This window comes from Puma concolor, chromosome D4 (assembly GCF_028749965.1).
Source record: "Puma concolor isolate L17-30 chromosome D4, mPumCon1.1.hap2, whole genome shotgun sequence".
Lineage (NCBI taxonomy): Eukaryota > Metazoa > Chordata > Mammalia > Carnivora > Felidae > Puma > Puma concolor.
In genome coordinates this window covers 71,281,223-71,308,515 of record NC_141679.1, presented here as the reverse complement: position 1 = coordinate 71,308,515, position 27,293 = coordinate 71,281,223, and the positions used below count along the sequence as shown (strand labels likewise).

Genomic DNA, 27,293 nt, shown 5'->3' with positions numbered 1-27,293 from the left:
GAGCTTGGAGGTGAGGGGAAGGAGAAACTGGAAAGGCCGGTGGAGGCAGGACTTGCAGTGACAAGTCTCAAGCAGCCTCAGGTCCCATTGAACTCTTCTCTGGGGCCTCAGAGAAGAAGGGGATACAAGGTGGGGCTGTGGCTAGGACACAGACCTGGCTCTAGGCCCCGACGATGGAGCATCAAGCCAGCCTGCCTACACGTGTCTGCTCCCTGCCCAGGTCAGAGCCCGCCTGCATCCCCGTGGCCACGGGACCACGGCTACCAGACTCCACCGTCAGGACTCCATGTCGTAAGATCGTAGGCTGTCCTCGCTGAAAAGGATCTGAGAGACCATGCACTGCCTTCACAACGCACAATTAGGGAAAAGCAAGGAAGGAAATATCAACAGGACACCTGATATTTTAGTTTCATCAAGAATATAGAGAGGTCACAAGGGACCATATTGCTGGCTAGGGGGCAGAAAAATGTGATTTTCAGAGGGGGAACTTTCTGTAGAGGATAGATCAGGGGAGACCAGAAAGTCTGGGACCAGCCATCAGAAAAGCTGGCTATGCACAATTTCTTCAACTATAGCAATTGTTTTAAGGGGAATACAAGCATTCCCCAAATGTGGCTCTTACGTGGTCTCAGTGCATGGACAAAATTCTCCTGCTATCTTCATTATTATGGACCCTTTAAACACAATTTATCTGACCAGTAACGAGGAGATCATAATGGAGCCTACAAAACCCAAGTAAGGCAAGATGCCTGGGATCTCACAGTAGGCTCTTGAAGTACGCTCTTCCACTATGGCCTCTATGAGACACGTGGGCAGTGTTGACATGCTGAGCACAACAGGGAAGTGTTTCCCCCCGACCTGTCCCAGCTTCCAGAGCTAACCACAAACCATAAGCATTCACACCTCAGAGTCTGTGAAGAGGGACTTTTCTATGTGGCCCCAGAGGGCAGGGACCAGAGAACCAATGGAAATTGCAGGGAACGTAACTTTCATCCCAAAGAAGGATCCTGTGTAATAGTGAGAGCTGTTCCAATGTGGACTTGGGTATTACCTCGCAAGGATGTGAGTTCCCTGTCACTTTTAGCCTCTGAGAGAGACTATGTGCTGACTCCCACTCACTGGGTTCATTGCAAACTCAAGTATCAGACAGGGGTTGATCCAGATTCCCCTTCAGTTATGTATACTCTAAGATTCTATGGTTTTATGAGCTGTCATAAAATCATTGCCTTTGCAAAATCAGTGCAGCATTGGACACACACGCACCCAAAAAGGCAATCATTTCTTTTTAACTCAGAACTGACTTTCATGGTTCACTGCTTGAGAGAAGCCTTATCCTATAAACAACTGAAACATCTGTCATTCTGCACTGAAAATCATTAATGCTATCTTCATAAATCTTTTTCCCCCAGTTTTACTGAGAGATAATTGACATATGTCGTTGTGTAAGTTTATGACATACAGCATGATGGTTTGATTTACATATATTGTGAAATGAATATCACAATAGGTTCAACTAACATCCATCATCTCATACAATCAAAAGAAAGGAGAAAAAAGGAAAACTATTTCTCCTTGTGATGAGAACTCTTAGGATCTCTTAACAAACTTCCCTATATATCCTACAGCAAAGGCAGCTACAGTCATCGTGCATTACATTACATCCTGGGACTTATTTATCTTATAACTGCAAGTTGGTACCTTTGGACCACCTTCCTCCAATTTCCCCTTCCTTCCCACCCTCTGCCTCTGGTAAACACAACTCTAATCTCTTTTCCAATACGTTTTGGGCTTTTCTGTTTTGTCTGTTCTTTGTTTGTTTGAAGACTCCACACATAAATGACATCATACAATATTTGTCTTTCTCTGACTTATTTCTCTTAGCATAATGTCTTCAAAGTCTAACTATGTTGTCACAAATGGTAGGATTTCTTCGTTTTTTATGGCTGAATAATATTCCATTGTGGACTAATCTTCCATATATGTATATCACATCGTCTTTATCCTTTCATCCACGGATGGACTCTTAGGTTGTTTCCATGTCTTGGCTATTGTAAATAATGCTGCTATGAACATGAGGGTGCAGCTATCTTTTTGAGTTAGTGTTTTCATTTCCTTTGGATAGATTCCCAGAAGTGGAATCACTGGATCATAGGGTAGTTCTATTTTTAATTTTCTGAGTAACCTCCACACTATTTTCTGCAGTGGTTACACCCATTTGCATTCCCACCAACAATGCACGAGAGTTCCCTTTTCTCCACATCCATGCCAGCATGTATTACCTCTTGTCTTTTTTGCCACATAAATCTTTTCAGGGTTCTGTGTTCTGAAGCAACTTGATGGGGGGATAATCTTAGTACCAACACCTGTAATTTCAGCCTTTGGAGGAGTGGTTCTCGGCTGGGCCCAGGGGACACACTCAGCAATGTTTGGAGACATTTTTGATTGTCAAATTGGGGGTGGGAGGATGCTACTGGCATCTCCTGGGCAGAGGCCAGGGATTCTGCTAAAGATCCTGCAATACACAGGACACCCTCCCCGACAATAATAACTCTCCAGCCCAAACATCAGTAGTTCTGCTATTAAGAAACCCTGTTCCAGAAGGATGGAGGAGAAAACAACAACAAAAGCATCACTCTTAGTTAGTGACAACCAACTGTAGTTGCCACTTCACAAGAGCATATGATCTGTACACATTACAACAACCCTTCAAGATGGGCATTGCTATCCCCAGGGTACTGGTGAGGAAACTCAAGTCCAGACAGCAGCATTGTGTCTAAGATCAAACAACTTGCAAATGCAGAACTGGGGCTCAAATCCAGTCAGTCAGACTCTAAGGTCCAGGTTCCTAATCAGTGCGCTGGGAGTCTTTTATATAACAACATACTGTTTGCAGCAGAGACTCGGGCTGTATACAGTCAAGAAAGAGCACTCAAGAGCAAAGGGCTTCAGAAAGAGAAAAAGGAACCGAGCCTAAAGTGGAACCTGTACTTCCAGACAGAACCTGAGGGGGGCAGGCTTCCGAGCCACCAGGACCACTCACAATGGCACACTTGCTATTCTGCTTCCTGAGGAGATGCTGGTGGGGGCTGAGGAGGGAAGACCCCCCCCCCCCAACTGCATCCTGAGGTGAACTTCAGTGTGATTTCACTGAATATCACGTCTCTAAATTTTGAACTTAAACTAAACTTTTGTTCAGATGTTTGAGAAAGTGCGGTGGCATTAGAGCCAGATGAAATACTTATTCACTTAGTTTTTTTAAAAGTAATCTCTACACCCAATGTGTGGCTTGAACTCATGGACTCAAGATCAAGAGTCACATGCTATACCTGCTGAGCCAGCCAGGCACCCCTTACTTCTTCACTTGGGTCACTTGGGGTCATTGGGGGCAACAAGTTACTTTACCTCCTAAGCCTCAGTTCCCCCAACTGTATTATGGGCATCATTACCACTACTTTGTGGCAGTGTTATGAGGATAAAAACAAGAAAATTGATGAATTCAGTGGAAACCAAAATGCTAGGGACCCAGAAGAGAGTAAGAGACCAAGGAACAATAGATGGTAAAGTGACCCCACTACATCACTGTGTGGTTTACAGTATCTATGATTTTACTATGGTGAAACAAAGAGAATGGGAAGGAGACCAGGGCTGAGTGCCAGATGTGGATGTGGGGCGGGGCCACAGGCTGGGATGCACAGATGTGGAATTGCCCATTTAAGGGCTCCAGGCTCTGCTGCTGGAGAGCAGTGCATCATGGAGTCAAAAATAGACAGGATGAAGAACAGATTGAATCCCAAGCAAGTGTCCTTTGTGATTCCAATGAACATTTCTGTGGTTGCCTTTTCTAGAACATTTATTTGTGGATGGCTGTCTTCTTGTTGGTTGCCAAAATCCCACCATACAACACACACATGCTTATGCCTAATGTCTCTAGTCTTCTGCATTGAACCTCTTAAGAATGGGGAAAATTGGGGCGCCTGGGTGGCGCAGTCGGTTAAGTGTCCGACTTCAGCCAGGTCACGATCTCGCGGTCCGTGAGTTCGAGCCCCGCGTCGGGCTCTGGGCTGACGGCTCGGAGCCTGGAGCCTGTTTCCGATTCTGTGTCTCCCTCTCTCTCTGCCCCTCGCCCGTTCATGCTCTGTCTCTCTCTGTCCCCAAAATAAATAAACGTTGAAAAAAAAATTAAAAAAAAAAAAAAAAAAGAATGGGGAAAATTAAGCGAATTCTGGTATTCATCAGAGACCAACAGAAGCACTCCAAGAATGTTAATTCAGAAGCAGAAATGGGCCAGTTCATAGGCGTCTTGAACTTTCTTTTTAAAAGTTGCAATGCCCCATCTAGGTTAGCAACCGGGACTTCAAAAGTTTATTCAATCAATATTTGATGGGACATATTTTAGAACTGACAGCTGATAAGATGAATTAGTCATCTGTGATGAGTCACTGATTCACACATGGGGCTTTGTCTCCTGAGAAGTTAACCTCCTTCCCCAATTCTGGCCTGTCTCCTAAACCGCTTCCTTCTACAACAGCAGCATTTCTCTGCATAGGAAGTGGGATCTCTAGCCAACTTCCCAAATTAAAGACTCTCAGAATACCAGAGCTAGAAGATCCTGAAAGACCCTTCACTGAAAAGATGAGGAAACTGAGACCAGAGAGAGTGTGAGTCTTACCCAGATTCACACAGCAAGTTAACCGTAGAGCTAGCATTAATACCCTAGCTTTAAAAGAGCTCGTTCCATTTTCATTTACTAGTCCCTGAAGTCCCTCATCCTCACTGGGGTAAAGGTGGGGGGAACAAATTTCCCCGTATTTTTCACTCATCAAAGAAAGTTAAGAACACTTAACTTTCAAAGCGTCATGAATTTGCATATCATCCTCACGCAGGGGCTATGCTAATCTTCTCTGTATCATTACAATTTTAGTATATGTGCTGCTAAGAGAGCACTGGAACACTACATTTCAAACATGTGAATAAAACCTGATGAAATTAGAAAGAGCATCTTCAGTGGGAAGATCACAGGGCAAGTAACAGGACTTGTTGACTGGAGCAGATGTGAAGTAGGCAAGTGTCATATGGATCTAACTGTCAGAAGTCTCCAAGAGTATCAATGTGAGGCCCATGTGTGGCCCCAGGGACCCATCACATATAGTGACAGCAAAGAAAATGGTTTACAATGAGCCCAAGCCAGAAACAATCCTTTGGGCTTTCTCAATATGGCACCCCAATAGGAAATAAAGCATACAAAAGATGTGTCATTTGAAATAAAAAATTTAAAAAAAAAAAGAAATCTTTGTAAAGATTTGGCTGTCAACAATTCTGACCATATTTAGCCTATCTTACCTCTGGTTTCTAGCAAGTGATAGACTGAGCTGTCCTGACACTGGCCAGGGAAAAGTTGTACAAAAGAATGGCCGTCTGTTTATCCATTGTAGTGACCAGCTCTCTTCTTCCTTTTCCACTGCCTTCATGTAATCACTGTAGTGCTTTAGTGCTCTTAATTAATTCAATTTTATTTATGGTCTGTTCTTTTTTCCATTTACAGCAACTTTTCTTTCCTTTTTTTTTTTTTTAATTTATTTTTGAGGGAGTGTAAGCAGGGGAGGGGCAGAGGGACGGGGATATAGGATCTGAAGTGGGCTCTGCACTGATAGCAGCAAGCCCCATGTGGGGCTTGAACTCACGAACTGTGAAATCAGGACCCGAGCTGAAGCCCGACGCTCAACCAACTGAGCCACCCAGGTGCCCCTACAGCAACCTTTCTTGAACTGTGATTTGCACAGATTATCTGGAGCACTCTTTAAAAAACAGGGCTCCTCAGCTGGGTCACTGAATCCAAATTTCCTGGAATAAGGCCTGGGAATCTGTATTTTTTTAAGAAGCTTCCCAGGTGATTCTAATACCCAGGATTTAAGAGTTCCTTCCTCCCTCCCTTCCTTCCTTCCTCCCTCCCTTCCTTCCTTCTTTCTTCCCACCGTTTCTTCCTTCCTTCCTTCATCTCTCCCTCCCTCCTTATCCTTATGGGCTGCCCTCAAAATCTAAGCACCACATATTACAGTCTTGGAAGACAGACAACATTCTTAGCTCCAAACAACCACCAATTTACAAATAACACTTTGGTGAAAAAACATGTCTGTAAACCTGGAGCTTGCTGTATGATTACTGGCACTATAAAGAATTTTAGACTCAAATGGAAAGATGGTGATGTTCTTCTTGAAGATATCTAAGGAAAGAGACAGGTTTAAGTGCAAATTCTCATGCTTTATTTGAAGTCTTTATCAAATTCAGAATGGCCCATACATACAGAACTAAGACATGGCCTAAATCCTACACACATTGAAGTTCTGAATTAGGTTGCCATTACCTTTTCTTTTTCCAAACTAGATGACACAAATTTCCATTCATCTTTCCTTGTAGGCATTCTCCCTGCTCTTTGATTACTATTCTCTATTGTTCCTTCAGGTTCTTCAAACGACTCCTGGTTCACCAGCAGGGACTGAAACACCTTCAGGGCACAACTGTACTAATATACTTTGTCATTTGAAGACAGTTTGCATATCTCTTTAGGAGAATCTAACTTACTGTTCAGGAATGACTTAGATAAGCAGACCCAGATCTAAAGACCTAAAGAGTGATAATCTGTCTCAAACAGAGAAAGTTTCTTTTACAATCCCTCTATTTAGTGGTTCTGCTACATTTGATCTGTAGCCAATTTCCAGGATTCCTATTCTATAAAGATCAGATTCTAAATTTGATCTCGAAGCCACTCCTATTTTCTCTCTTCTCTTCTCCCTGTCCCTGTGAATTCTCAAGTTGTTTTAGCTCATCTTGTTCCTCATGGATTCACCTTTCTGGACTTTCTCTAATGCCTGCAGTTTTCAATTGAACAATCACACTGCTGTTAGAGTGAACTATTAGCCCCCCGTTTTCACCCTCCCCTATATCTGTGCCCTTTGCCACACAACTCTGAAGTTCCTCCCACTGAAGGTTGACCATCTCCTCCCCTGGGTTTTGGGGTGGCCATGACTTGCTTTGGCTAATGGCTTATGGGCAGTTCTGTTTCTGCTCCGCCCTCTTGCTCCTCTGCCATTGCCATAAAAGGAAGCAGTCATGGTTAGCTCATTAGTGCAGGGGGGACAAGCGTAGACTCGTCCAACCTATGTCTTGGAGTCACTTGGCTGAGCTCAGCCAAAACAAGCAGAGCCAGGATACCCCGTCCGCTTAGACTGTAAGAGCTGCAGGATGCTTGTGCTTCCAATGAGCCTTCAGGGCTGTTCAAATGGCTAGGACTGTCAGAGACAACTAAGCCATGCCTGACTAAGGAAAGTGGCTTAGGGGGCTGAGGGTCCTTTAAGGGAAGAGGCAGGACAGCTCCCTTCTTCCCTTGAGATGAGAACTTAAAGATGCTAACCATTCCAGTAGAGAAGTTGCAAGGCATATGAGGGGAAGCAGAAACTGACTTCCAGGGTAGGAAGACACTCCTTCCTCCGGGGGCCCTGAGGAGGAAATGATGCCCATCGGCTGGCCTGCTCCTACAGAAAAGCAGCTCTAGGGAATGCAGCTCACTCCCCAGCAAATGCAATGCCCAGCAGAGCCATGAAAGTGGCAGAAGGAAATAACCTGCCAAATCAAGGCCTAAGCACCCCACCTCCATCCTTTTAGGCTTCTATGATTTCTTTCCTTCCGGATTGGGTATCTATCTCCTCAAGGGGCTCCAAGAGACAGCCTGCATACATTGAGTGAGCTCTTTATTCTATTGACTCAAAAGATAAAAAAAGAGATTTTCCTTATTTTTCTGAATATGGTGATGCCCACCTAAACAATATACTAGCCCCTAACTCTAACACTTCACTCCGATGGTCAATTCAGCCAAAACTCAGTCTCGATTTGAGACTCTCCCTCCACATGGTGGCTCATCCCACAGGTAAGAGTTACCACTTATGAGGCCAAAACAGTGATCTAATACGTATGCAAGCCAAAGAGAAACTGCCAATTTGGTGGGAGGACCACATTTTCTAATGCCGTTTAAGAAAAATAGAAAAGGTCATATAACTAATTTTGTCCTATTTTCCAAATCCTTTTCACCTTCCATCTGTAACACCTACAAGATGAAGTGACCCTGTCAGACTCCGTGAGAAAAGATACACGGCTTCTGAAAAAAACGATTTTAAACAAAATTTTCTGCCCATCGGTGTGTATACTGTCTCCCTTCACATCCGAGGTAGTGAACAGACTGTGTCCAAGCCACTTGGCTCCTAGGATTTTGCCAAGTTAGACTGGAGAGTAATCTCCCAGGCTTTCTCTGCCCAATATGTGGGGTACCCAGTCCCAAACCTTCATTCACCGAATAGCTGTGGAGTGTCTGCTTTGCACCAGACCTATCTGTTGTGGTGATGTAAAACCAGTAAGAAAGGGGCAGGAAAATGATGGAACTTATAACCAGAGCAATGGCGAAGAGATGCTCCTGCATTGTATCCACTGTCCCTCTGGCTGACAGCACTATAGCCTCTCCACTTTGAGACTTCCTACACCATTTCTCCGAGTAGCCTTTTCCTCCCCAACCTATTATATTGTCAATAGTTTCAATAATCCTTGGCTTCCTCATGTTGTGTAAGACACAGCCAGCTGAGCCACTTCTGAGGAGAGAAACCCCCGAGGCTTGGGATTCTGAGTGACTCCATCCTGGCCCTCTCCTGTCCACCTTCTGGGCTTCCAACAGGAAGACCTTTCATACATTCTGGAGGTACTTGTCCTCACAAACTTGATGCCATATTTCCAGGACTAAAATTTTCTTCTTCTAACGACATATATCGATCTATCTAACTAAAATGGCTGGTAATAGTTTAGCCTTTACTCTGTGTATTCTAAAAAAACTGTTTGTGTATATACACATATTCACCCACCCACATATGTGTGTCTATGTATATGCACACACGCACATCACATACAGCTTCTTCTTAGCTAGTTTCCCCACAAGCAAAATTTAGTTAAGCTGCTCTCAGACCTCTTTGAGAGACATTAGGGTCCAAGCAACGTACGGACCTAGGCCTTCAGGGCTTACGGTCAGTCTGTTTTCCCCGGCGACATTACTGGAGTCCCCAGGTACTCTCACAGACCTCATTCACTCCTCGGTATAAAGGCCGGTAGCCAGGTAGCTCTTACCCTTTGTGTTCTAAGAGAGCTTGCACCTCAGGAGAAACAGATGAAGCTCTTGAAGTTGATATTTGAGGCAGGGTTTGGTGGGATGGGATGGAGGGGGAGATTCGGTTCCAAGGCATCTCTGATCACCACCTTCCACCCCCGTCTCATATCTCTGGCTAGGTGTCCTGGGACCTGGTGTGACTACAGTTTTCAAGTGCAAACCTATGTTCTTGGTCCAACCACTGGCCACAGGAGGGTCACTTATCTCCCAGATGGAAATGTTCAGAACCTGGTTGACAACCATAAAGGAACCCAACTCACCCTCTGAGCAGAGCAAGCAGGCAACACAAAGTGAATTTTTAGAGCACAGGGGTGCCCTCATTCAGCTCTTCTATACTCTGTCCTTTCCATTCCAAAACCCCCTGCTATAGTTTCCCCACTTCAGATTGATCAAGTGTAGCAAATTTGAAAACAGACCCGCTCCAGCAGCAATAACAGCTAACAGCCTGATTCATAGGAGGAAAAGGACAAAAGCTGATGGAAGAACTCAAAAGGGGAGCAGTTATTGAAGGGGCAGCCTGCTTCCAACCCCTCCCTGGTCCAGGAAAACAACACTGTACCGAATGACAGCCTAATGCAATAATTAGTACCCAGAGTAATAACTCAGGGTTATCTGGAAAAGTTTAAAGGATACAAATGTATTCTGTTTAGGAATAGAATTCCGAAGCTCTGGGAAAGGGGGCAGGCACTGAGAAAGGCCCCCTAGAGGAGGGTAGTGGTTACTGCACTGTAACACCACAGTGTAGGGAGAGGGGGTGGAGAGGTGTCCTGGGCTGGGAACCACCTACCTCTGAATGTTATCTTCCAGTTGTTTGACTCTGAATTCATCCTCTTCAGACTGCCGCCTCCTGGCTTCCTCCTCTTCGGCAGTTCCAGCGGGGATACCCTGCAGCAGCCATTTTTCCCGAAGCACTTTGGACTGTGGGAGTGAGGGAAGAGAACAAACTAGATGATACCTTTCAGTCCACAGCCTTCTCAGTGTGGGCGGTGCCTCGGTCTTAGCTCCGCCCCTCATCTGTGTTCACCTGAATTGCTGCCTTTGCCTCCTCACTAATTTGGCTCCCTACTTCCCTCCCCTGGGGCCCAACCCCTAGAGAGCCACCAGAGGGATTTATTTCTACATTTTCTACTATAAAACGTTTTTGAAAACATGTTTTTCTAACAGAGGAAACTGAATAATGAATGCCACTGTACCTCATCTAGCTTTACAATGAGACAGTTTGCCGTATTTTCCCATATTTATCACCAAAGCATTTTAAAGGAAATAACAAACATCATGACATTGCACCCATAAGTATTTCAGTATTAATCTCTAAAACATAAGGACATTTTTCTGTGCAACTACAATTCCATTATATAATTTCTTAAGATCACCCAATATCAAGTCCATCTTAGGGTGTTTTTTCAAAAAGGTTAATCTATGTTATGGCTCTTCTTAGAAGCTCTTTAATGGGGGCTCTTGGGTGGCTCTGTCGGTTGAGCATCTAACTCTTGATTTCCGCTCAGGGCATGATCCCACTTTGCACTGACAGCTGGGAGCCTGCTTGGGATTCTCTCTCTCCCTCTCTTTCTCTCTATCCCTCTCCCCTCCCCCTCCCCCCAATGAATAAACACTTAAAAAAGAAATAAGCTTTTTAATGATTCCCAACCATACTCAGCAGTGGTCTCCAAATGGTATTAAAATAATGCACCCCACTTGTACCAGTGTACTAATATATTGTGGAGTGAAAGAAAAAGGCTTTGAGTCTCGGGTCAACAGTTTGGGAGGGAGCGATTACTGCTTTGAGAAGAGAAATGAAACAGCTCAAAAGAAAGGCATGCGGAAACTCCCTGAAACGAAGAGCAAGGCAAGGAAGGCGTGGGAGAAGATTTTTGATTTGGGTTTCTATTACATGGTCCCGAGAAGGCAGATGGTGGCTATTGGATGTGTGCAGAGGCTGAACCCTGGGCATCATGGCCAAGCATCCCCTGGGCAGGTCAGCAGTCCTGGGAATGGAGGCCTGAAAGGGTGCACCCCCAAGTCTGCCAGAAGCAGGGCATGTGACCAGTTTTTCCCGGGTCCTATAATGGCTTTGAAGCCACTCAACATAGATTATGCATAGAATAAGCACTGGGTTCCCTGACTTCAGGCATCACTTCCATCAGAATCTGGTTTGACCTTGTCAGGCAGGCTGAGCAAGGTAAAACAAAGGGAACCCTTTTGATGGCTAAGAGCCAGGCTATGCAGAGCTTGGAGCCAATTAAATAGGATTTACGGAAATGAAAGAGTGGAATATTTCTAATATTGTGGACACAGAATTCATACTTCAGTTTGCTTTCTACAGCTCTTAGCAAAAGACAGACAATTCCGGAGGCTCTCATTTTTCTTCAGATTAAGCAATAAAATCACTTATTATAAAGCTATAAAATGAGTTACTAAAAATTGCCAACATTTAGTAATAGTAAGTTAGAATTCATTAACGGTTCTGGTTCACCATTCTATTGAGAAATCCAGCAGCCACACAGGGCTGTGAAGACCCTGCTGGATGTATAGGAGCAAGTTGCAATGTTTAGAATTCCAACACTTCTGAAGGGACTTTTTTTTAGCAACACATCAGTACGGTGTCCAAGCAGCCATGGTGTTCACTGAATGATTCTTGCTTTTTATTTATAAATCTTTGTTGGTGCAGGCCTGTTTGATTACTCTTACAGTGCATAAAGAAGCATATTTATAGCAATTGACCTATTGCTTTCCATTCATTAAAGGCATGGGTCTGTTGATATGCAAGTGATTCATGATTATATGCTAAAGTGATTGTAGACAGGAACCACCCTCATCCCAACAGACTTAAACAGCTAAACATCATTGGTAACCTGGTGCCTGCAAATTTATTTACAACTACCACCAAGGACTGTGTTAAAAAAGTACTTTAAATATTTATAGAGCATTGTTTATTAACATAAAATCATGTGTAAAAGTTCACAGTACCAGGGTGCTGGGTGGCTCAGTCGATTAAGCGTCAGACTCTTGACTTCAGCTCAGGTCATGATCTCACAGTTCATGAGATGGAGCCCTGTGTTGGGCTCTGCTCTCACTGCATGGAGCCTCCTTAAGATTCTCCCTCTCCCTCTCTCTCTCCCCCTCTCTTCCCCCACCCTACTCGTGCACTCACTAGCTCGCTCTCTCTCTCAAAATAAATAAACATTAAAAAACTCACAGTATCATTTGTTGACATTGGTTGCTCTTTCTTCTGGGCTGAATTATGGCCCCCTTTCCCCACCAATTCCTATGTTGAAGTCCTAACCCCTACGACCTCATAACATAACCGTGTTTGGAAATAGGGTCTTTAAGGTTAAATGAGGTTATTGGAATGGGCTCTAATCCCATATGACTGGCGTCCTTATAAAAAGAGGACATGCACAGAAAGAAGACCATGTAAAGACACCTGAGGAAGACAGCCATCTACAAGCCAAGCAGAGAGCATGTGAAGAAGCAAGCCCTACTGACACGTTGATCTTGGTTGGATTTGCAGCTTCCAGAATTGTGAGAAAATAATTTTTGTGGCTTAAGCCACCCAGTCTGTGGTGTTGTCACAGCAGCCCTAGCAACTACTACATTCTCTGAAGCTTTATCACAGAGATGCTTCTTCCACTGGAAAGTGGGGATGAGTGGGTTAAACTGGTTTCTCTTCCTAAGTGGGTTATAGGGAAAAAAAAAAAAACCTCAAAAGCATTGTTCTCTACTCAAAATTCCCCAGATATCATGCTCACTTATGGTGAGAGGCTGGGCTGAACAGTGGTTAACAGCCTGAATTCTGGAGCCAGTCTGCCACTTACTAGCTGTGTGACCTTAGATAGTCTCCTCACCCTCATCGAACCTCAGTTTCCTCACCTGTAAGATGGATGTGATGACAGAGCCCATCTCAGGCTTGTCACGGGGATTAAATGCATTCATATGCTAAAAGTGCTGAACCCACACTTAGTACTAGAGAAATGTTTATTATTGCTGTTCATCCTGTTCCCCTGGCCTCTCCTCCCCTCATCTGAGAAAGAGCAGGTAAAATGCTACCTGAGGAACCTTCCTCCACTACCGCTGGTAGGATCCATGGCTCTCTTCTCTGCCTCCTCTAGCAGACAGCATACTCTTGTGCACTTTCATACTGTTCTCAAATTCTTTCTTTTTATATCTTTCCTCCTATGGACTCCCAGCTCCTCAAAGGCTGGGACAATTCTTCATTCTCTCTTGCATCTCATTGCTGCCCCTAGCCTGGCTCCAGGGAATGAATGAGTAAAGGGGTGAGGTGGAAAAATCTTGATTTTTCTATCACGCTAATTCCTTGGGAGGGGGCTATCACACTTTCACTGGGCTCCCTCAGCTGAAAATGTTTGACACTCACCTAGTTCAACTTATAGAGGGTAAAATCCCTATTAGGATTTTGGGAGACAGATCTACTGGCAACCTTGGTCTTAGAGTGTGGACCCTTCTGGAAAAGCAACCATGGACAGACCCAGCTTTCTCTACCCTAGCAGGGATGTTACACAGCTAGGGCTTCTTGGAACATGCACTGGCTGCTCCTGGGAATGTTCTCTCTGCTCTTCTGCACACTGTGCCTCCTGCCACCAAGAAAGTGTCTAACTTCTCATTTCTGGCTGATTTAGCCTTAGCCATCTGTCAGCACCTCTGGAAAGAGCAGCCTGGTGACCATGAACACCGAAAGCACATACGCCCTCGGATCTGTCTCTTCTTTGGATAAGCCAGTGAGGTCACCAAAACATCCCCAAAAGCTGGAGCCAAGAAGAGAGACAATAACAACAGGACAGTGGGTCTCAGAGAAGTCTGTTTCACAAAAGTGTTTTGATGTTATAGAAACAAACAAACAAACAAAAAAGCAGAGTTGATTTTTTTCACTTGGACCCAAAGTGGTAATGCTGGGAAACCACCAATTCAAATACATTTACCACCAAAGATTCCCTTAACCTACACCAGATCCCCTCCTGTTGTCTCTGAGGGTCGGCTGTGTTATAGCCTTGGGACACAACGTACTTGTCCATTCTGATCACACACGCCCATTGGAAGCACTGGTTTCCCTGTAGTGTTCTGGCCTTTACTGGCTGCCTGAGTGTTTCAGAATTAAGTGACTGTCTAAAATAAAATACTAAAAATAAAAACTTTTCTTTCTTATGTTCAAAGAGCATATACCAAAAACAGATACCATAGTTTACAGGTGGTAAGAACTGTCAAAACTTCACATTTGTCAAGTGGATGCAACGATGAAAAGTCAAGACAAGGAAAGGGCAGGCAGAGAGCTGGCAGTGGGCAAACAGAGTCTCGACAGGGGCTCCTTGGAGGGAAGGATGGAGGAGACGCTGAGTTCATCTGGCTCTTCCTCCACACGTGTGTCCAGCTTCAGAAAACAAAAGGAGAACAGAGCCTCGCATGCTGCAGTATGCGTAGGGCTCACCAGGAGAACTTGCACAGAACCCCACTCCCGGCGATGTTGATTCTCAAAGTTCAAGATAGGGTCTGGGAATTTGAATTTTAACAGGCTCCCACGTGATGCTGTCATTGACGCTGCTGGTCCAAGGACCTTGGTTTGAGTCACCCTTCACTAGAACCTGTGACTATCCAGATGTCTGGAGAATGCATAAGCTTCGCCACTGGCTAGCCAAACACTGATCCGAAGAGGAGCTCTTCATCCTCCCACAGGCTGTCTCTCCTCCTGCATCCCCATCTGAGGAGCAGTGGTGTCCTCATCCATTCCCTACATGCCAGGCACTCTGCCGGCTCCTGAAGACACTGCCTGGAAGACAGGCAGGTCCCCAAGATCGCTGAGCCTTTGTCCCAATAAACAAGGGTGCAAGACCATTTCAGACTGTGATACCAGCATTGCAGGAAGTAGGTAGGACAATGTGAGAAACAGGGACTGATGGAAGACACGTTAGGTGGGAGAAGTCTCTGTGAGTACTTGCACATTTGAGCTGAGATCTGAGATCCAAGGAAGGGCATTTCAGGTGGAGAGACTGACAAATATAACAGCCCAGATATGGGACAGAGTTCAGCATGTTTGTGGACCAGAAAGATCGCCCAAGTGGCTGGACCATAGTGAGTAGGGGGTGGGGAAGGGAAGGTAGAACAAGTTGAAGATGGAAAGGAAGGAAGGGGCCAGATTAGGTAGAGAACTGCAGATTTGCTAAGGAATTTGGCATTTGTCCTAAGTACTGTAGGAAGAAAACAGATTCAGAGGGACAGGATTACAAAGTATAAGTGATTGGATTCTATTATATCATCAGGTAATAGAGCATGTTAGCTTCAAACAGAGGATGAGCAGAAGCTATGGAAGGCATGAGGTGTATCTCAGAGGTAGAGTCAACATGACTTGCTGACAGATTGGACATGGGGGTTGAGGGAAAGGGTGGGATTAAAGGTGACATAGATATTTGGTTTGAGCAAAAGGGTGGATGGTGGTATCATCATGTGGAGATTTGGAGAGATTAGAGGAAGAACAAGTGTGAGAGGAGCAGAAAACCAAAACTTCCATTTAGGGCATATGATGCTTGAGAAGCTTAAAATGGAAGCAACACCCATCTAAGTGGACATGTCAGGAAAACAGCTGAATACAAGAGCCTGGAGTTCAGGGGCCATCGGGACTGGAGACATCAATTTGGGAGTCATTGGTTCATATGTGATATTTGAAGCAATGGTACTGAGTGACGATGATGATGATAATCCTTATAGAACTCTTGCTGTTTTAAATACTTCACCTATAAATTCATTAAACTCTCACAAAAACCCCATGAGGTAGGTGCTAACATTAAGTAACTAACTCCTGGGCACACATTTAGTAAGACACGGCTCTGAGACTTGAAGCCAAATGGTGCACTCTGTCTAAGATGCCCAAGGACTCTCTTTTTCTCACATAGGATTTACAAAACCTTCAGGCACCGCTGACCTCCCCCTTACTCAGACGATCCCTCTCCAGGGTCTCTGACAGTGGGCTCCTCTCCCACTCACCCCTGACTTCCCACAATTAGGTGCTGTATCCTCTATTCATCCACAGTGGCTGATGCACAAGGCTATAGTTGGGGATGATAAATACTTGTTGAGTAAATGAATTATTAAAAAACCATGCACAAGCACTGTATTTTAGCAAATATAAAATCTTAGACTATTAAGGCTAAAGAAGACCTTAGAGATCATTTAATCAAACCTTTTCCCCAGCTTTACTGAGGTACAATTGACAAATGAAGTTGGAAATATTTAAAGGATACAACATGATTAATCAAACTTTTAAAATCTACAGATAAGATACCTGAGATGACACAATTTTTCAAGGTGATACAGGAAAGCATTGAGGAATGTCTGGGTGATCACTGGGTGGTGGTGGGGGGGAGCCAGATGGGCAGTGGGAGATGAATTGAGACTAATCAGTCTCCAATTTTTTTCCTAACTGTAAATTTTTTAAGTGTTTGTGTGTTTGTTTATTTATTTATTTTTAATTATTTAAAAAAAAATTTTTTTTTTATTTTTGAGAGAGAGAGCACGAGCAGGGGAGGAGCATAGAGAGGGAGACCCAGAATCAGAAGCAGGCTCCAGGCTCTGAGCTGTCAGCACAGAGCCCGACATGGGGCTTGAACCCACGGACCATAAGATCATTACCTGAGCTGAAGTTAGTGACTTAAGTGACTAAGCCACCCAGGCGCCCTATTTTTTTAAATGTTTATTTATTTATTTTTAATTTTTTTTAATGTTTATTTATTTTTGAGAGAGAGAAAGAGAGAGAGAGATTGAGACAAAGCACGAACAGAGGAAGGGCAGAGAGAGAGGGAGATATAGAATCTGAAGCATGCTCCAGGCAATGAGCTGTCAGCACGGAGCCCAACACAGGGCTCGACCCACAAACTGTGAGATCATGACCTGAGCTGAAGTCAGACACTTAACCGACTGAGCCACCCAGGTGGCCCTCTAACTGTAATTTTTATAAAGTCATATCTACCCATATTTTTACTTTATAATTCTGGCTTATAATTAGATAAGGCTTCCTCATTCTAGGGCTTTGAAAATATTTGCCTGTGATTTCTTTTTACACTTTTATGAGTTTACTTTTTATTTCAAATCTCACATTCACCTGTCATCTGGGTCACACTGACACTGGCTGTGTTGGCAGATGCTGTTGGGAATCTGGTGAAATCCCACCTAATAGAAAATGGCTTAAACACAACGTGGGGTGACAGCTGTGTTGTGTTTTTGATCATCTGTGTCCCCTCTCTGTTCTCCTTCTCCTTCCCTGGGACACTTCCCTTCTTCCCCATTGACTCCTGGGAAGATCTTGGCTTGGTATTGAGCTTTTGTTACATGATTCAGTCCACACAGAAGCCAACCCAAGACTTCCTAGAGGAAACCCAGTTCTAACTTGTACTCAATCTGTTCGTAGGGCCAGTGGAGATGGGGACATACTGGGAAAAAGGATGCGATGTAGAGTTCCTTTACACTGTGTGCCCTGCCTGCCTAGTCAAGATTTTAAAATTTAAACTGGACTGTCATACACACTAATAACCAAGAAAAGTCTAAAATTAGTGCTAAAGGTTCACAATAGCGAGAGACACTATAACATCTTTGCAGCAAGGCTCCTGGTACCTTCAGGCTATGCAGCAAATGACCTTGGTGGGTTTACAATAAATATCTCGCAGGGTCACAATTTAGTCTTTGATTTTTTTTCATTCAATCTTCTTGAAAGAAAAGGCTGTAGTTTTTAAAATATAATGACAATTTTCATAGCTTGGATTAGAAAAAAAAAACCTCTAGTCAGGGTTCCCTGCTCATAAATAAATAATTCAAAGGCAGCTTATATATTGAAGATATGATATTAGCAATTTGATTCTGACAGTGCTGACTCTGTCATACAAACCTTTATAAATGTGACAGTTCCAAAGGGATTCATGTGGCAATACATACTGTGTGCCTACTCTTGCTGGGGCCTTGGACTGACCAATAAAATAGACAAATCTCTGGTAATTCGACCAAGAGACAAAAGGGAATATTAAATTTAGTCTGTCTGGTATAATATAATAGTTGATTTATTTTTTAAACTCACATTATCGCAAGTCACACAATAAAAACAATAAGAATAAATAATTGTTCCCATGGAATAAAAAGCCAAGACAATTCTTCAAAGGAAGAATAATGACGGCTCTTGCCTTATGACATATTATTAATACATATTATATATTAAAAAGCTAGGCGGGTTAAATAAAGATGGTATTGGCACAGGGGTGGCAGATTCATGGAATTAAAAGAATCCGCAAAGGGTAGACTTGAACATAAGAGAGAAATATGTCTATGATAAAGAAGACATTTAAGTCAGTGAGAACAAGGATGAATTAATCAATAAATCATGTTGAGGCTCACCATCAGTAAAAAGTAAAGTTATTCCTATCTTATTTCCTATGGAAAAAAAAATTCTAGATGGGTGAAAACTATTGGAAGGATAAGAAACATCACAGGCAAGTGTTTGAGGTGGAGATGTTCTTTGCAAGGACAATATAAAAGTCAGATATGACAAAGCAAAAGAATTTAAGATGTGATTTCATAAAAATGACAAAGTTTTTATGAGGATTTAAAACAGCCCATCTACCAAAATCAAAAAGAGGTCAAGGTTAATGTATTTTGGACCTGAATGTTAATACCATTTTATTTTACTCACATGCTCATGAGGCCTGTTATCAAGGGTCACATACCTTACTCTACAAAAATATATCGGAGAAAAAGCATAGAAGGATATACCTCTGTGTGAGTTACATCTGGTTGACAAGTACATAGTTGTTATGTTTTTTCTTTATATTTTCCTGTGCTTTAAAATTTTGCCTTTGCAATGATCGTCCATTCCTTTTCTCTTATAATCAGCAAAAATAATTCAGCTACTAAAATTGCTTACTGGTACCATATGTGAGCACTTCTTGGAAATTCTTACATCACAAATATTAGATACCAAATATAGCTAAGATCCTCTAAAAAGAAATCTGAGGTTCCTTTGGTGAGGACTTCAAAGGATCTGGAGGTTTTTTAATCACTCGGGTGTAGTGGATATTTCAACATTCCACACTTTGGTCTTTCATTGCATTGTAGAATTTATTTATTGTCCATATATAAAGTAACAATATGCCATTTTGTGGCATTACTCACTTCATAGCCCTAAATATTGCAATTACCAAGAATATTAGCCAAATAAGCATCAAAACTATTGTCTTGCATTCTATTTATTTGCCTTGACAAGAGACCGATAAATCTATCTAAATAATTCATACCTCATTGCATGAGAATAAGTATCCATAGACTATTTGATAATGAGAATTATGTCTTCATAAATATGAAATCTGATTCTAATGCTTTTCCATTTAACTTTGTACCAAGCACATATATTATTTTCCTTAGGGAGGAGCTTAGATTTTATACATTAGTGAAATAATTAATTATTGACACATTTCTTAATATTTTGTACTTCAAGGAACTACTAATAACCAATAATGTCTCCATATGCTCTCAATTTTCTGGAGTCCATGAAAATATATTTGTAATAAAGAGACGATAATTGGCATCTCTCTAGACAAATTATTCAAAATGGAACATTTCACTTGAAGGAAACAGTGTCCTAGAGAAGGCTTGGTTTTGGAGAAAGTCATACCCTAGGGTTCAACTGGGGTTCCCTCACTTATAGTCTCTATGTTCTTGGGCAAATTACTTGACCTCGCAAGTTTGTTTCCTCCCCTGTAAGACAGGGAAAGTAACACTTTGTGGCCATTATTGAGGGGATGTATGTAAAGTACCAGTACTAGTCTGAAGTACTAGGGACTCAGAAAAATCATGACTATTACCAAGGATAGACAAAGGTATAACAAAGCTGCCGTGCCGCCAGGAGAAAGCTGGCCGAGTCTCTACCAAGAGGCTCACAGAGGAACTATAACCCCAATGAACCTACTACCATCAAGGAGTGAGGCTGCCAAGCTCAAAACTGAATGATCACAGGGAAGATGACTCACACTATCAGGTTCCGTCAACAGCTAAATGATTTAAAGTAGAACATATTCCTTTCTGGTGCCTGCAGTGATCATATCTCTCAGTCAGGCACCACCAAAATAACTCAGTTATTTTGGGATGATGGGCTCAGAGCAAAGAGAGGCAGAGTCATGAGGGAGGTTTCACCTGAGCCAAGGTGAGGCTTGATGATTCTTCTGGCCTTACTGCAGACCCCGCCTCACCAGAGCAGAGATACTTGGTACCTGCCAGAGCTGGAGTCTTTCTTAAACCACCTTTGGGACCCGTGAGTCTTTTTTTTTTTTTCCATTGTTCAAGGCTAGTTATCCACCCCCACTGTTTACATGGCCTTTCCCCAGGGAGAAAATGACAATGCATTGGTCTCCACTTACTAAATTGCCATCACTTTCAGTCATTTCTCCCCAGGTTACAGGAAGATCACCTAGGTAAAAGTGCTGGGTGTTCCCTTAGATAGCCAATTTCATCAACTATGTGAGAACTTTACCAACATGACTGTAAAGAAATATCTGATCCCCTTGTTTCCAAGTCTCTGAAGGAATCTCACTGATTCCACATGCAATACTAAGTCCTTTTTACTGTTATTTCTGTTGTTGGATAGATGGAAGGATGAAAGGATAAAAAGATGGATGGATGGATGGATACTGTGCGGAAATCAGCAATGAATGAGTCCTTGACATCTTGTAAGAAGTATCTGATAAGAAGTGGGATAAAAAAAAAACCCAAAACACCGGATTTGATATATTTATTGCCTGACTTTTGATTCAAGGAATGCAAAAGCAAAGAACCACACTGAGCTTAAAGAGGAGAGGGGCTGTCTGGTCAAAGACATGAAAAATCTACCTTTAACCAAGAATTCACTGAGCTTCTGGTACATTTTGGTCTCTTGTAAAGAGTGAGTCGACTGCACTGTGAGCCAGAGTCCCAGCTCTGTCCAGACTGACCTTGAAAAATCCACTCGGTTCTATTAAGTGCTTTTAAGTCCCCCTCTCTGTAAGAAGAAAATACTAACTTCAGCCCTCAATGCTTCCTCAGGGATGGTGTAAGGAAAGAGGAACAGCATGTGGGATATATTGTAAGCTTCTACAAAGAAAGGACCATAAACAGATTTACACAATGAGTAAAGAGAAGTGGGCAATATTCTCAGCATCATGCTGCTTTTCTTCCTTTTAAACACATCTCTCTGGTTAAAGTTGATAGTAAACTGATAAATATGCTAAGCAGATTTAGGTCATGCTGCTATTTGAAATCAGCTTGCTGATAATTCTCATCTCGAGGATTCATTTAGCACAACCCTAATCTAGAGAAGAATGGAAAATACAACCACAAGGACCCATCGTGTTTAAAAGAATCAAAATTAGCTATACCTGGCATCACCCTGAAGAGTCAGCCCCAACCTTCCCAACCAGCCCCCTGAGCAATGCATATCTGCACATGAATGTCACGGCAACTCGAGTGAGCAGGAGAAGGCTTCCCTAAAAAAAGCCCAGAGCAGGAGAAGGCATGCAGAAACTTCCAGCTGGCCCCTGGAATGTGTTCACAATATTCTGCAAGCCTGCAGAAAGCAGCATTCCACAGCCCGTGGAGTTCTTGTGTCAGTGACAGAGCTTTCTCGTACGCTGTACTCAATTATGATGCTTAAGTGCATTACGTTTTAAAGAAAAATAAATAAATAACCCCCGCCTCTCTCTTCTCCGGTGCAATGGAGACCCAACCAAGTCAAATCATTGCAATGCCATCTTTTGACCCACTGCCCATTCTAAGAGAACACTTCCAAAATTGTTAAAGTAGAAATAAAATGAATGAATCATCCGAAACACACAGTGTTGCTCTTTTATCAGATCGCAGCGCTTTCCTCTCCCTTCTCTCCGTATCAAGAAAGAAAATATTAATATGTTTAATGTGTCCAAGAACATGATGTTCAACATATCCTCGGGAACCTCTGAACACACACACACACACACACACACACACACACACACACACACAGAGGACCTAATGCACTGAGACACAGCCCCGGAACACTGCCTCACCCACCATGTGGAAATTCTCATCCAATTTCTATATATAACCAGCACATTTCACATGCACACACCAGCCCCCAAACCCGTCCACATGCACACTATAATCTCATCAGGCTCACAGACACTGGAATGCTGTAACAATGCCCTGGGTTTGAGAAATTCACAAGAAAAGCCAAGAGATGGTTTCCTGACTGAATGAAAAAAAGCTCGTGCAGTCAGCGGCAAAGCCTTCACGCCAGGGCAGCCTCTGCCCGGCTCTCTGGAGTGTGATCTGCATGTCTAATAATGGAACAGGTTCGTGGGATCAGCCTCTTACCTTGGAATGCTGCAGCAGAAGTATCTGCTCGTCAAGCTCTTGTCGCTTGCCTTCTATTTCAGTCTGCCTCTTTCTTTTTTCCTTGAAAATAAAAGAGAGAGAGAGGCTGTAAGAGTAGGTGGGTGTTGGCTCCAGGAATTTTAAGGCCGGAAGCAGCAGCAGCAGCAGCAGCAGCACACATCTGTATAGACACTTCCAGAGATGCTGGGCACACGCACGGTGTCACCTGCCCCTCCGCCTCCAGCAGCTTTCTCCTAACATGTCTGCTGTGGGCTCGGCGAGTGGGAGAGTCTCCTCAGTCAGCCAGGCTGCAGCAATTTAATCCAGAAGAAAAGGCGGTTTCTACACACTCACACATACACACACACTCACAGAGTCATGTTCTATGCAGTGTTAATTTGGAGACAAAGAATAAAAATGTCTCAACCGAAAAGACAGAGGATGTTATAAACTGCAAATATGATAGCATGTAACAGTGGGGAACTGTAGGGTTAGCTTCCTTCTATGGAAATCATATACACAAATAATCCAACATAATTTCCAATTTCCTAGGACAAATCATCCCATCGGACATCACAAACAATGCAAATTGATGGGCGGTCTTTGTTGAAACTAGTCTTGGGGGGAGCATTGCATGTGGGTGGGGCTCACTGAGGTTACAGTAAATATGAAATCTGAAGTTGGTCTGCCTGGATCGGACTCCCAGCTCTGCCATCTGCTACCTGTGTGACCTCTGGCAAGTTCTTTTATTTACTTCCCTGGGTCCGAGCCTTCTCTCACATACAGAGGAGATCATAATTTGTCCTAAACCTTATGCTTGTGGCAGGGATGAAATGAGACGATACATGTAAAGGACTTGGAACAATAGCCTGGCACATAGTAAATGCTCAATAAATGCTATTTATTATTATAATTGTTGCCACATGTATACATGTAGGTAATGCCTAGAGGCTGGTTTTAAAGGGATGTAATTCTCCTGTATTCGGAGCATAACCTTCCCACTGGAATGCACACATAATACTTTTCTTCTCCCTACTTCTCAAATGCAGACAACAAACATCATATAAATGTGACTAATTTAAGAATAAAAAGGCCTGCCTTTAATGATAGCTTACTTGTTCCACATTTTGTTTCCAAAGTGCACACTGGGAAGGTTTGCTGAGACATTTACTGCACTGGCTTATTTCCCTTTACTCTCATATGCAGGGGGAAACGTGCTAGACAGACATAGTGGCATTCTACAATACGACAGCCAATTCCTGGAGAGGACAATAATGTGGAAGGCTGGCTGCTGGGCTCTGTGTTAACGGAAGCCTTTATTTTCCGTAGCTGCTATGTTTCTGGGGATGTGCCTGCACCACAGCTATTCAAGTCAACATAGCAATAATTAGTGTTATAACCAAATTCTTCTGTGCAATGCACAGACTCTTAAGAAACGTTAGTTTATCATCTCAAGCCACTGGGAGACATGATATCCAAGTCAGGGACATAACCCTCCTGCCAAAGTGAGGCCTGAGGATATTTTAGGAACTCACCATTTACCAAGAACTCTGATCAGTGCTGTGTTATTGATGCTGCTTCATTCCAGAGTGTGTGTAAGTATGTATAATATGTGACCGTAGATGGGGAAAGTGAGGCCTAATGAGAAGAGCACACTTATCCAGTATCTCAGAGGTACCACGTGATAAAACAAGGACTTTCCGAACCAGTCACTATCTCTATATCCTAGGATTCCTCTGGGGCAGGTTTACTGCGCTTTATCATTCATTCCCACTGGCGATCAAGATACATAGTTGCCCAAATTTAAGTCCAGCACCAAGAGATAGTGCATCATGGACACAAGACGCTGATGACACAATACTTCCATAAATGGGAACTGAGTGCTATGTATTCATTAGAGACTGGACATTTGCGCCCTCCCCCAAAATTCATATGTTGGAACCTAATCTTCAAAGTAATGGTGTTAGGAGGTAGGGACTTTTCGGAGGCAACTAGGTCATGAGAGTGGAGCCCTCACGAATGGGATTAGTGCCCTTACATGAGAAACCCGAGAGCTCTTTTGCCCCTTGTACCATGTGAGGACACAGTGAAAAGATGATGGTCTATGAACCAGGAAGCAGGCCCCCACCAGACACTGAATTTTCCAGTGCCTTGATCTTGGACTTCCCAGCCTCCAGAGCTATGAGAAACAAATTCCTAATGTGTATAAGGCACCCAGTCTATGGTATGTTGTTATAGAAACTTGACTGGACTAAGTCAGGGTTCTAATTACACATCTGGTCATTTGCAAACCTAGGCTTTCCCACCTCTGTGCCTTTGTTCACATAGAAAATCCTCACTCCAGAGTTTCCCACCATTGGATTAGTGAACTATGCCTTGAATAGAGAAAATATCACCAGAGGGTACAGGCAGTGAACCTCTACATGTTCAAGCAGTAGGCTCATCGGTGGTCCCTGTGAACAGATATGACCATGAAAGATGCAGGTTTTCAGTTAGTTCATTTAGAATGGGGGGGGGGGGGGGAATTAGGTAGATACAAATGGGCAGCACATTCCAGGCAAAGAGAATTGTGTGAATAAGGGTAGAAATATACTGCATATTCCAGGGACAATGAAGAGGGAAATCTAATTGAAGTGTAGAGCTTGTTCTTTGGAATAGAGATTAATGATTCAAAAGATTGGCTAGGACTAGACCATTGAGGGCCTTGAATGTCAGGCCAAGAAGTTTGGATTTCATTCCACAGACAATATAATATTGTAGGGTTCTAAGCAAGAAAGTGACATGGTGAAAGGAATTTTAGGAACACTAATCTGGCACCAGTGTATAGGATGGATTAACAGGGGTCAGGATACTTTTTCTATAAAGGTCCAGACAGCAAATATTTTAGGTTTTGTGGAACATACAATCTCTGTTGCAACTACTCAAAGCTACCATTGCAGTGCAAAAATGACATAAGCCAATATATAAATAAATGACCGTGGCTGTGTTCTAATAAACCTTCATTTACATTTTTTTTTCAACGCTTATTTATTTTGGGGACAGAGAGAGACAGAGCATGAACGGGGGAGGGGCAGAGAGAGAGGGAGACACAGAATTGGAAACAGCCTCCAGGCTCCGAGCCATCAGCCCAGAGCCTGACGCGGGGCTCGAACTCACGGACCGCGAGATCGTGACCTGGCTGAAGTCGGACGCTTAACCGACTGCGCCACCCAGGCGCCCCAAACCTTCATTTACAAACAGAGGTGGGAGGCCAGATTGAATCTGCAGTCATAGTTTGCTAACCTCTGGATGAAAAAAAAATCACCAAATGTCTTAGGAGGATGGTACATTCACCCTGCAGTGGGGTGTATGGGTAGGGATGGGTAAACTTAAGCCCACCCTAGCTTAAAGCTGCTCCAATCTGAATGAAAAGAAAAGGACAAATACAGGAACCAAAACTGATGAGACTCAGAACTAATAGGATCTTGGGGGGCAGGCAAGGCGGTGTCTTAGCTTTCAGCCATGTGGACCAAAGCAAGCTGGTGTGGGAACTGGCAACAGTGGGAAAGCAACACTTTCCCATTTGTGCCATATTCATATATTCCTTGAGGAAACCCTTTACTGGGTTGAAGCTCAAAAGCAAACAGTTGTTAATATATGCAACCAGGCACCAGCATCAGCATGTTCATATCTGCGTTCTGTCTGCTGAAGACTCGGGCTTGGCCTCATCACAAGGACACTTTGTACATCCATGGCTGTAACAGGATTCTTTGATTAGTCGAATCCCCCTCCACGGTGATGGGGTTAGGTCCTAAAGTCACTCTTAACCCAACAAAAGAGGTAAGATGTGCAGCCAGCCTCTGTATAGAATTAGTTATGAGCCAAAGTCTGGCAAGTTCGGGTAGGGCACCATTGGGTCCTAGGCACTCGCTGCCTGCTTGGACTGCTGAGGTCTGAGCTGTGCTCCTTGCCTGCTAGCCTGCTGCTTTCTAGACTTCTTCCTTTATCAAAGCAAAACCACTAACTCTTGGGCCCTCTTCTCACTCCAGACATTTAGACTACATGATTCCCTTTAGTCTCATCAACTATACAACCTGTGCGTTGATAACTTACCCATTTCAGCCTAGATCTCTCTTCGGAGCTCCAAATTCCCATATCCAACTGCGAATTGTTCATATCCAGTCCCTCAAACTTAGCGCTCACTGGCATCATCTCGACCATCCCTCCTCCCCTAGGCTCACATCTGTTCTTTCTGTATTCTCCATCTCAGCAAATGACGTTACTCAAGGCAGAAACTGCAGCTATCCTAGACACTTCACTTTCTTGAGAGACCAAGTCCTGTTGATTCTGCTTACCACTTTCCGTATCTTTTTGCTTCCCTACTACAACCTTTATTACTACCTTATTACTTCCTTTATCTCCCCACCTGCACATGTAGAATATTCTACATTAGTATATTTAGCACTCTATAGCACTTAACTGTTACACCCAATTTCCATCTGGATTGCTGCAGGGGTGTCCTCACTAGCCTCCTTGACTCTGAGTCGTGGCTCTGAGCAAGTCCCCCTCTGCATTGCTCCCAGAGTGATACTCTAAAATCGAAGTCTATCTCCATCCCTTGCTTAAAAATCCCAGAATGCCTCCCATTGCCTGCAGTGCAAATAGTAAGTTTTCCCTCACTGCTTCATTTGGCTATCTGTATCTATATCTATACCTATATCTATATCTATCTATCTATCTATCTATCTAT

At 43.3% G+C, this 27,293-nt stretch overlaps 1 protein-coding gene and 1 non-coding gene across 11 annotated transcripts in view; both read right to left on the bottom strand.

Annotated features, from left to right (window-relative positions):
- PALM2AKAP2 (PALM2 and AKAP2 fusion) overlaps positions 1 to 27,293 on the bottom strand; it is a 448,549-nt gene that overhangs the window by 240,112 nt on the left and 181,144 nt on the right. For all 10 annotated transcript variants that reach the window (XM_086683690.1, XM_086683682.1, XM_086683680.1 and 7 more), the window contains exons 3-4: positions 22,565 to 22,645; positions 9,987 to 10,117 (exon numbers count right to left, since the gene is read on the bottom strand). In XM_086683690.1, coding sequence (XP_086539816.1) covers positions 9,987 to 10,117; positions 22,565 to 22,645 — 212 coding nt within the window. The remainder of the gene's footprint in view (positions 1 to 9,986; positions 10,118 to 22,564; positions 22,646 to 27,293) is intronic.
- LOC112851618 (U6 spliceosomal RNA) lies at positions 4,839 to 4,944 on the bottom strand. The gene has a single exon (XR_003222794.2). It is a non-coding gene; the product is annotated as a U6 spliceosomal RNA (small nuclear RNA).